The following is an 11452-nucleotide window of genomic DNA, read 5'->3' as shown; positions in this document are numbered from 1 at the left end:
CTATGTCTACTGTGACAGAGGGGCAGTGCCACTGGTTGATTTTAGAAGTTTTAAAATTACCAGGACTTGGAATAAATTCTACACAGAATAAGAAAGACCAGTTTAGGATACTAGTATTTGTGGGAGGACTAAATTACTCTAGTTTCTAACTTTCCAATAATAATGCTTTCTAAGAAAAGAAGTAAGTTTTGAAGATCAACATAAAATAGGAAAAAAAGGAAGGAACTTCTTTCAAAATGATCATCTAAGCTTTAGGAAAAAAATACCCTAGAGTCTTGCGATCTCAAAACTAATATTCAAACTCTCAATCTCTTTGCTTAAAAAAGTTTAATAAGCTGTAAAATAAATACACTTTCATTAAATATTAAATAAATTATTTACAACTTGAAAAAATACTTTTTATCTCCATGCATCTTTATGTACAGAAATAAGACTTAGCATAAAAAGCAACAATTGAAAGTGTAAAACCATCAGAACAAAAAGGTTCTGTTTTCTTATGATCCACCGAAAAGAGGAACCAACTCATCACTCAAGGTTGTGACCCGGCAATGACTCTGATCCGATACCCTGGTCAAAAATAAAATAAGACTATTAGAGATATAAAGTGCAATTTCAATATAGCTTTAGCAAAATATTTTTTAAAATCAGGAATCAGAATTTCTGCCCATCTAGAATGTCTTCTGAAAAATACTAAAAGCTTTTCAGAGATGAACTGCCAGTTCAACTTCATACCTGCTTTGGTTATATGCCTACTTAGGTGGAGGACTGCATAAGCTGAAGCCTGTTTCATCAAATTCCACCTCATAAAAAGCAACAACACTCATGGGAAGTAGTTTTCCTAACCAAATCTATGCAGTGGACATAGTTAAAAAGACAGATTAAATGGCTCAGTGTATTTGTGATATACAGTTAATTTAGGATAATCAGTGCCAAGAGCATAAATGATAGAAGCTACCAGCTAATAGCAGCCACTATGTGCCAGCACAGCATATTCCTTTTCCAAAAGTCATGTCAGATCTACTTTGAAAAATCTCAGCTGCACTACATAACCAAAAATCTACCTTTATTCATGTTGGTGGTCTTAGTCTTAGCACATTAAGCCAATAGTATAATAAATATTGATGCAGTAAGTACTGAGTACATCATTGCATTGATAATTATCCACTTTATGAGTTATTGAGCTAATTCTGTAATAGGCTCCTAACATAATGCTTGCATTTAACCAATGCTAGCCAGTGTTTCTCTAAGCATCTGCAGTGCTTCCAAACCCCAAACCCATAAAAAAAACTTAGGGTTTGGCCTAGAAATGTGCATATTTAACCAGCATCTCAAGTAATTCTTAAACCCACTGATGGTAGAGAATCAATGACTTAAGGATGTGACATCTTTCCTGAATGTTTAAGGAAATGGAATTCCTTCTTCTGACCAACTTTAAATGTGTCCTTGATCTCCTACTCTCCTCTTCCTCTGGAAGTTTGCTTCGTTGGCTGTCAGCTTTGGTTATTAATAAAATATTCTGGTCCATAGCTCCTTAACTTTCCCTACAACATGCACAGCTCTGCCTCTTTACAAAAATAAAAATAAAAATAAGAACTACAATATATCCCTTCACCAAACTATCTCTAAATTTGTACTCCCTTCTCCCTTCCTACCTCCTTTCTTTTTTGGGGGGGGGTGGGTGGCGCAGAGGTTGAGAGAGAATCCTAAGCAGGCTCCACACCCAGCACAGAGCCCAACATGGAGCTGAATCTTACACTCCTGAGATCATGACCTGAGCAGAAATCAAGAGTTGGACACTTAACCAACTGAGTCACCCAGGGGCCCCTCTACTTCCTTTCTTTAAAAGGATGATCAAGCTGCTCTCTCTACTTCCTCACATTTGTAATCATGCACCCTGACTTGGCTCTCCACCATGAGAGCTCAACCTTTGTTCCAACCTTCTCTCCTCAACACCCATTTGAACTAGGCCGTTTTTCACAAGTTTCTAAAGTGACGTAGTTCATCCTACACTTTTAATCTTCCTCCTTCTTCATAATTGCTTATCCTAATCTTGTCAGTCCTTGGAGGCTCACTTCCAGTGCCACCCTATACATGATATCCTTTCCTGCTCCTTACACACATTCCACAGCACTTCCTTTCCTTCACTGGAAACTCCTCATATTCCTTTCATATGACACATATTTTACTTGCCCTGGCATTCTGGCTCCTTTTACTACTTCCTATCTACTAAACGCTAACTTCTTTGAGAAGAGGAACTGTGTCTGCCTCATCTTTACATCCCTTATAATATTGACGAAGGACATAGTCTTTTCTCACTATTGAACTCCATCTCATGCTCAAAGAATAAGACTTTCACATAGCCAATGTTCATAGTGTATCCATAATCAAGAACAATTTCTTCACTCAAGATAACAGATGCTATATTTTTCAAAATTATAGGATAGCATCTAAAGTTACCTTTTAAAACTCAAACCTGTAATATTATCTTCAGTTATGCTATGGCATGTGCATTTCCATTTTCTTGTCGAAGTTTCTTTCGTTCTTCAGCTTCCCCTTCATATTCCCTGAAGTATCGTTTTCGAAGCCTTCAGAGAACAAGATACTCTATGGTCACCAAAGTTCATCTATACATTGATTGGGGTTTTCATGAGTACAGGGAATTCCTTTTTTGTGAGTCCTTATAGAACATTACACTGTATTCTATACCAAGCCAAAACTTAAACCCAGCTATAAATATTGCCACCATTCTTTTCAAGGGGATGTTCATGGTGACTTTATATAAATACATTCCCAAAGTACTGAGGTTTAAATAGACATCCCCCCCCCCAAAAAAAAATAAATAAATAAATAGACATCCCTTGAGACACAAACTTTCAGAAGGCATGGAACACATTCATATATGGGAGTTTTTTTTATAGTTGACACACAACATTACATTAGTCTCAGGTGTATAACATAGGGATTCAGCAAGTCTATACATTACGCTACAGTCAGCACAAGAGTAGCTACCATCTGTCACCACACAACACAGTTACAATAATATCATTACTATATTCCCTATGCTGTACTTCTTATTCCCATGACTTATTCATTCCTTAACTAGAAACCTGTATCTCCCACTCCCCTTCACCCACTTTGCCCATCCTCCTACCCTCTCCCCTCAGACAGCCATCATTTTATTCTCTGTATTTATGGGTCTGTTTATGCTTTTTGTTTGTTTATTCATTTGTTTTATTTTTCAGATTCCACATATAAATGAAATCATACAGTTTGTGACTTTCATTGATTTATTTCACTTAGCATAATGCCCTCTAGGTCCATTCATGTTGTTGCAAATGGCAAGACCTCATTCTTTTTTTCCTCAACACTTAGCACAGGTGCCAGTACAGTTGGAGGAAGAAGAAGATGGTATAGTTTTACCACAGAAAGACTTTACACTTGTACAAACTAGTTTAAATGATCAGAATTTTTTCACACCTGCTTACATCAGAAGTTGGATTTTATTTCTATATAATAAATACTTACTTTTAGTTTTATTCATTGTTACTTTCTCACAAAACTCAATCATTTAAAAATGCCTTGGTGTTATACAGGAAATTCTATTTTTAATAGGTCTTTATTCCATCCACTAAATATTACTCCTAAAATCATAATAATTTTGTCATGTTTGGGGAAAAAATTCAATTATAGAAAAAAAAAAAAGCAAAATGTGGATTAGGCCACTCTTTGCTCTATGTGTCAAACACAAGAATATGGCAGAAAAGGAGGAAGGTCACCGCACAGTTTTAAGAGTGCCACCTGATAAAGTTTTCCCATGATTTTCTGAAGGATTAAATTTTTCACCATGAATGATCACAAGTTTGAATAATTATTTCAAAACACTGGCTATTTTTTTCCCTTCTATCCTTCTATGACAAACAATTATCATTTATTTGTCTTAGGGTATTTTTCCTAAACATATTTGCATATCTGGCTTGAGGTATTAGCAGATCAAAATAACTTCTAAGGTGTGCAAAACAAATTTAGAGCACACATCAAACTCTATGTGCATCATAAAACAGTTTTTTAAATGTGTCTTTTTATCATTATCTGATCTGCATTTAAAATAATAGTAAACAATGGCAGAAGATAACCCCTTGTTTCCTGAATGGCAGGAGTGGTAGATCATGCACACAGTCCAGTTGTTAAAGTAATTTACCAAGACCTAAAATTAGAATAATGAGCCTATTGCTTTTCCCAAGCTCTAGTAGCACATGAGTCATTACAGAGCCACTCACACCCTTCCCCAACTTCCTTAATTCGCTGACTTCTGTTTGACAGACAATGCCATTTTGACATAACCACCAGTGCCTACCAGGAACAGTCTACTTCTAACATTCATTGGTCATGAAGTGAAGTGTGTGATTTGTTATTGTGAGCACAGGCAGTTACTGCAGGAGTAGAACAGTAATAGAATTGTCCCTGCTTCCTACGCCATGCCATATGGAGGAATTTTTTTTTTTTAAATTGAATTTCCATCTTACCTTTGACAATTCATAGAGGCAGAGGATATATCATTTCTTGGCTCCTGGCTTGAAGCTCTTTGTGGTTTTTAGTGTCAAAGCACAATCTCTGACAATCTACTATGAACCAGGTCCTAATTAGCTTCAAGAGGCTTCTGTAAGCTTAAAGAGATTCATAGTAGACACCAACACTCCAGCATTTGGAGGTAGCCATGAGGGGAGGTATGACATGAAACAAAACCACCAATTTTTAAGTTCAAAAAATGTCTAGGGTATTTGAAAAACAGCCTTACATATTAAGTTTCCGTGGCGGCCAAAGTAATATAAATTTTGACTAATTTCTGTGATCCTTGTCAGTGAAGTATAAGGATATGACCAAAGATACATGCCACCAATAGAATAATTAATCTAAAATATGATATAGTACACTGTGATAGAAACACTGAAAAAAAATCAACCTGGCATTATTTTAGTAGGAATGTTTAAGTTATGCCATACTTACTGGATTGTAATAACAACAGCAATAGCCGTGAAACTCACTGCAGACACAAAGGCAGCTATGGCTGCTAAAGCAATTTTTGATAAATCACTGTCCACCATGCTGTGAGTCTTCATGGACTTCTCCCCACATCGTTCACCAAAATAATCCTGATGACATCTGTAAACAACCCACATTCAAAAATTATAATAATAACTGTAAATATTCCACATATTTTAGGTTTACTCTCCAGGTATACAATATTTAATTGTACCACTCAAAAAAAAAAAAAAAACCCAAAAAGTCATGCCTTCTGTTTATATTTCAAAATCATGAGGCAGAATGCATTCAAGCCAAAGATCTATTAGCATAAGAACAAGCTGAGATTAGTTTGGGTGTAATATTCCAAGAAGACACACCTTTTCATTCTTTGTGCTCCTTTTATGACCAACTGATGAGTTCAGTGACTTGTTATGCAGCTAATTCCACTGTCATTTAGTGTGCTAGTGGCATTTGGGGGGAAGGAGGATAGTACGTTTCGGTCCTTTAAGGTTTTGTCTGGGAAACGAACTAGGGGTGGTGGAAGGGGAGGAGGGCGGGGGGTGGGGGTGAATGGGTGACGGGCACTGAGGGGGGCACTTGATGGGATGAGCACTGCGTGTTATTCTGTATGTTGGTAAATTGAACACCAATAAAAAATAAATTTATTATAAAAAAAATAAAAAAGGTTTTGTAAGATATATATCGTAAAATGATGATTTATACCAGGGGTCAGCAAACCATTGCCCATGAGAATTCTGGCCATTTGCCCGTTTTTTTTTTTTTTTTTTTTTTTTTTACAGTGTGCAAGCCAAGAATGGTTTTTATTTTTAAGTGGTTATATTTTAGTTGGTTCTGTAAGAATATAGTTAATCTTGACCAAAGAAGCCTAAATTATTTTCCAGCTGGTCTCTTAAGAAAAAGATTACAGGTGCTTGGTTTATATGTGGGAAAAATGAGTGTTTTTTTGCATCTAGGAGTTTCAGAGATGGTGTTATACAGATTTCTATATAATTTAGGAAAACTTACTTGCATGTTACAGCTTCCAGATGCTCTATATATTTGCATTCTCCATGAATACAGAAATTCTGGAATTCTGCATCACAGGGATTCTTCTTCTTTCTGTTTCTTCTATTTTTTCCACTTTTTCCTCCTTTTTTCTTTCTTTTGGGTTTATCTGAAGTCTTTTCACTTTCTGTTTTGTTTTTCATGGGCTTAACTACCTGTTCAACTAAAAAATAAACAAATAAGATTTATTGACAAAAGTCTCTCTTCATCTTGAGTATCATTTTGAAGACATGAGTCAAAGAAGTCCTAGCAGTGAAAGCTCATGGGGATGATGACCATATTTTTCTCATTATTTAATACAATTCATATACAATAATTGGTTAAAGAAAATATCTGTATGGTGTGGCACTTCAAAATCTGAACCTTCTTGTTTATTTTATTAACTTAGAAACACATTTTGAATTTATTTGTACTGGTATTATCATCGATAATAGTTTTTACCTGTCTAAAAAATCCATGAAATATCTTACACTTTTTGAATTTCTTATACATGCCATGTTCTTGGTAATGAGTCTTAGTTTGATTAAACCCAGATCACAGGTGAATGTATTGTCATCCAGATGATAGAGAGGAGGACACTAGAGTTGAATGAAGACAAGTAACATGTTCGAGGGCACGCAAGTAGAAAATGACAGTGCTAGGGTGTCAAAGCCTTTCGTTCCCTCCTTATCCTACATTTTCCCCTGGATAGGTTAATGCTACTGATTAAACTGGAACTTTAGTACATTTGTCGATTTTATTTACTCATCTCAGTTTTGTGCTCACTACCATAATTGGGAATTACTGTGTATTACTTGAGAGTGGAAAAAACTGAGAGTTACACATCGGAATTAATCAATTTTCTCCAACTCCCAAATGACGATAGTTATGATTAATTCCCTGAGACTCATTTCTGGGTCAATCTGTTTGAAAAATAGGAATCCAGAAACTTGATGCTTCAGAGATTCACTCATCTTCACTCTAGATCTACAGAAACATTTTTTCAATGTTATAGCAATGCAGGGTATAGTATACCCACATGCTAAACACAGGTAGGAGGAGTTTTCATGTTGGAGCTGTGTGTTTTGTTATACTACTACCTGAGTAGGCTTATCTAAGCAGATATTTAGCAAACAGCCCAGTGCAAAGAGGAAAATACTATAATGTCATAATACCATTAGTCATAATGGTCCTGAATAATGGTCCATTAAATAGAAAACATTAGAAACACAGGGAAGGGTATCAAAGATAGAACCCTGTGATTAAGGAAGCAACAAATAAATATTATGAGTATTTTAGCAAGTTATTATAACATTAATAGCCAAATTAGAAGCAATGTTTAACCAGTTATACAATTTCTATATTGAAACTTTGATGATAAGTACTGCAAGTTAGGATGAATCCTCTGATAGAAACAGTTTAAGGGAATATTACTGGAGATTATCAGGTATATTACAGATTGTAGATAGAGACAAGTGGTCACTACACTGAAGCACTGCAACACACATCAAGCCCCTGGGCTCAACAGCCTTTCAAAGTAGTTCAACCACCAGTTTCACTCTTTCACAATGCACTAGTCCGTTTCACCACTACCAACTTCTTCGGCCTTTTGAAATGTTAACAACTTGAAACCCCTTTAAGAGAACAGTTTCTAATCTTATCTCCAAAAATAAGAAGCGTAGACGGACCTCCTTCCCCACCTTACCTACATAAAAGCACAAGTTACTAAGCAAAGAGTAAAGTGGAGGGCTCCCTGAAGTTCTTCCCACCTGCCGCCCAACCCAGTCACTGTCCCTGTGGATCACCTGCTGTATTCACCGGGTCTGGGAGCCGGACAGAGAGGGAGGAGTCAGGGATATTCAAGTCAAGAGAGAAGGGGCATTATGTCCTGCCTCCACAGTGGATGTTCCTCAGATATTTAGAGCAGATTTAATGATGACCTCATCTGCCCTGAAACTCCAAGGTAATATGAGGGTAATGAACAATTTGGGTTTAAATCGTGATTTTAGCAACTTGAAATCCATGCATATTTGTCTTTCTTTAATATTTCCAGAAGGTTATATCATTATTGTTGCTGCTGTTGTTATTACTCTTTTTAGAATCACCAGTTTCTGGTACTTGCTAAAGTCCAATTGCTTCTTCCCACTACTTTCCGTTCTCCTATTTGCGTTAAAATGCAGGTATTTAGGGAAACGTGGCAGTGGGGAGTGGATCCAAGAGCTGAGGACTGGTTGATGCCTACATCTGTCTCTCAGCGTCGGGGCCATGCCATCCCGTGGGAAAGAGCACAGGCTGTGGAATCAAACACTGGAATTCTCATTCTGACTCAACTGCATTCTGGCTGTGAAACCTGGGGCAAAACAATCTTGAGCTTCAGTTATCACATCTTCGAGTGATAACAATCCCTACTTGTGAAGGAGACTTAATAGACATGGAACGTTTGTTAGAGCTCTGGACGTATCAGATGTGCCTACACCAAGCTCTTTCCACCTCAGCTGACAGCTCACCCACGGGGTACGCATCAGACCTGCACACAAGGAAACCACTGGAAGATCCAGGGAATGGCTTTTCTTTGAAGCAGCTTTGCTCATGCCGACACACATCGTATAGGCTATGATGTTGCTTTACCTTCCACTCACCTCTGACTGAATCGTCTACGATATAGCCAGATATTTGTGGTTCGTTATCATACTCCTCTGCATAGTCGTAGTCCATCCCTGAGGACAGTTCCCTACTGGAAGGCATTCCGCTCACAGGGGAAATCTCACTTCCTGACGACATCCCACTCGGTGGGGTGACCTCAGATCCATCAGCGCTGTGGTCCCCAGATAATGGTTCCCCTTTCCCAGAGCGGGTGACATTGGCGTCCGATCCAGCAGCATAACAGGCTGTGGGAGAAAGAACAACGGAAGAAAGGTGAAGCAGCCTGCCTTCCTCACCGGGCAGCTGTGTGGCCAGATGTTTATCTTCTGATATCGAAGCGGTTATTGCACATGTGCTATTGTTTGGGATTGAGTCACTTACGAAAGCATCTTCACATTTTGCCAACAAGCAAACTGGGCTGTTTACAGAGCTTCTTTCATCAAGGTTTTCTTTTCCGCAGTCTACACTACTTTTCCCACCGAATAACACAGCAAAGTAGGCTCGTTCATCTAACTACTTAACCGACACGGTCTGTATATCCCCATCACTTCTCCCGCCGGGTGCGCGGGTGTGTGCCCGAACGCCCCATTGGACGGACAGGTTCTAGATGGGAGTATCCGACTTTCTTAACACGGGTTCACAGTTTTTAAAAAGATCACACGTACGGCTGAGAAACAGTAACGTGATACTTGACGGTAATGACTCTTACTGTCATTGTTTCATTATCCCGGGAAGAAACTGGGGACCAGGTGAGATCTGGGGCTTTAAGGCTCAAACTCCTGCTTTATCTTGTAGGTCTCCCTAAAACAGAATCGGAGCGGGGGGGGGGGGCGCTTCCACTTCTCCCTGGACCGCCGGAGGCCGTCCAGGGAGGTAAAGGTAACGTCCCCAGGTAGAGGAGACGGAGCATGTGGGCAGGAGGCGCCGCTCCGGGGTCGGGACTCGACTACCCTGAGACCTGCGGAAGTCGCTTCACCTGTCCGGGCTCGGCTCCTTTATCCGCAAAAGTCAAGGGTTTGGACCACGGCATCTCCGAGGTCTCCCGTGGCTGGACTGAAGTCAGGGTTCAGGGGCTCTCCGGCGCCCTCTTGCTGGCCTGGAAGGTCCCAGACGCCTGCCCGCTGTGTCCTCCTCCCGGGGCGCGAGCCTGGGGGGCCCCCGTGGAAGCCCCTCGCGGGGGGTCCTGGGACCCGGAGGTGCTCACCTGAGCCGAGGAGCAGCAGCGGCAGCACCACGGGCGCCGGCGGCAGCAGCGGGGCTCTCATGGGTCCCTCGGCGGCGCGGCGCGGCCTCTGGGGCAACCGGACCCGGAGCTGCAGCTGCAGAAGGCGGAGGAGGGGACGGGACGGGGACGGGACGGGGCCGCCGGAGCGCGGTGCGCTCGTGGGGAGGCGCCTCGGGTCGCCTCGGGGCCTCTCGCTGGGACGCGGGCGGCTGCGCAAGGTGCGCGAACTCTCCCGAGGCGCAGCGCGCACCTGCCGCTTTATAGGGCGGGCGGGGCCCAGCGAGGCCCGTGACGTCACCACCCCCCCCCCCGCGCGGCGAGGCCACCGCCCCGGCCCGGGGAGCCCCTGGGAGGCCTGGAAACGCCCCGGCCCGGGCCCGCGGTCCGAGGTCCCGGTGATGCAAAGCACCTGCAGAAGCCCCCAGGTACGGCGCGGCTGGCCTCGGCCCTACAGACCAGAGGCGTCAATCAGAAACGCTCCATACGACGACCCAGAAGCACTTCAAGCCCGGAGCGACTTGACGAGGAGCCTAACGAGGATGAGGAAGCTCATTAAGCGGCAGGAGAGCGCCCCTGATGAGGCGCTGCTCCCTCCCGACGGGACCGAAGCTCAGCTCTCCCCCGCCCACTACTGGAAAACCGGCCAGAATCTCAAGTCACTTCCCTTCCCATGTATTTGTGTCCCAGGGCCCCGAAATTCGGATTTACTGGCCGTTTCTTATTAGCGCGCTATGCCTGTGCCGTCTCACTCAGGGACCTTGCTGCTGAAGCATCATTTTCCCTATTTTACAAGGAGGACGTGACACTACTGGTCATGGCAGAAGCCAGATGGATTTAAATTCAGGTTAATCTGACTCTAAAATCTCTCTCCATTCTGATAAAGGAATCTAGACTAACCTAATCTTTGAAAAGAACAGTTTCTGGGGAGAATAATACTTGGTGCTAAGGAATAATCTCCACTCTCCCCTGGTAAAGTGTTCGGATTTAATTGAAGGTGGTGCCCAAGCCTGTGCAACTCAGATCCCAAGATGAAAGGGCTAGTTCTGACGGCCCAGTTAGAATGAGGTAGGGCAATTCATCCTGACAAGAAGATAATAAAACGGGGAGAGAGGGAGCTGCCCAATTCCACTCACTTTGATGTAGACACAGCTAATTCCAGAACTGGATTTTTCTTGACTTGAAGAGAAAAAAAGCATTGTTCTCTCTCTCTCTAACTGGTTCCCTGTCCAGAAGATACACATCTCTTCCTCAATTCTTCCAGTAAAATAGCCTTTTTAGGAATGTGGATCACAGCGCAACTATCCTAATTCTGGGAAACTTTTTAAGAACTACTTACTTTTCGATGGCATATGGAAGTGAGGAGGCTAAATAATACCATACAACTAGTAGGACGAAATAAACAGTCACGACTCATGCCTTCTCTCCTTTTCAACTTTGTCGAGAGTATATCTGTGTAATCCACTTGTTTTATTTTCTATGCAGGGGGGACCAGTAAAGAGAGAAATTAAATGATGACTG

At 41.4% G+C, this 11452-nt stretch overlaps 1 protein-coding gene across 1 annotated transcript; it reads right to left on the bottom strand.

Moving 5' to 3' along the window:
• Positions 1–315: 315 nt before the first annotated feature.
• Positions 316–10223, bottom strand: AREG (amphiregulin). The gene is made up of 6 exons (XM_041726137.1): positions 9914–10223; positions 8706–8954; positions 6049–6250; positions 5005–5160; positions 2458–2585; positions 316–567 (listed from the first exon to the last, which is right to left on the bottom strand). Exons 1-5 carry the CDS (start codon positions 9972–9974, stop codon positions 2492–2494), a joined length of 762 nt encoding a protein of 253 aa, XP_041582071.1. The 5' UTR covers positions 9975–10223; the 3' UTR covers positions 316–567; positions 2458–2491.
• Between the last annotated feature and the right edge of the window lie 1229 nt (positions 10224–11452).

Source organism: Vulpes lagopus, chromosome 12 (genome assembly GCF_018345385.1).
Source record: "Vulpes lagopus strain Blue_001 chromosome 12, ASM1834538v1, whole genome shotgun sequence".
NCBI classification, from domain to species: Eukaryota; Metazoa; Chordata; class Mammalia; order Carnivora; family Canidae; genus Vulpes; species Vulpes lagopus.
This window is presented reverse-complemented; position numbering and strand designations above follow the sequence as displayed.

Excerpts from the sequence above, each read along its gene's own strand:
- AREG (XM_041726137.1), bottom strand. The coding sequence starts at position 9,974 with ATGAGAGCCCCGCTGCTGCCGCCGGCGCCCGTGGTGCTGCCGCTGCTG. Across the intron at positions 8,955-9,913 it reads GCTGCTGCTCCTCGGCTCAG|CCTGTTATGCTGCTGGATCG; the intron begins GTGAGCACCTCC and ends TTTCTCCCACAG. Across the intron at positions 6,251-8,705 it reads CGTAGACGATTCAGTCAGAG|TTGAACAGGTAGTTAAGCCC; the intron begins GTGAGTGGAAGG and ends TTTATTTTTTAG.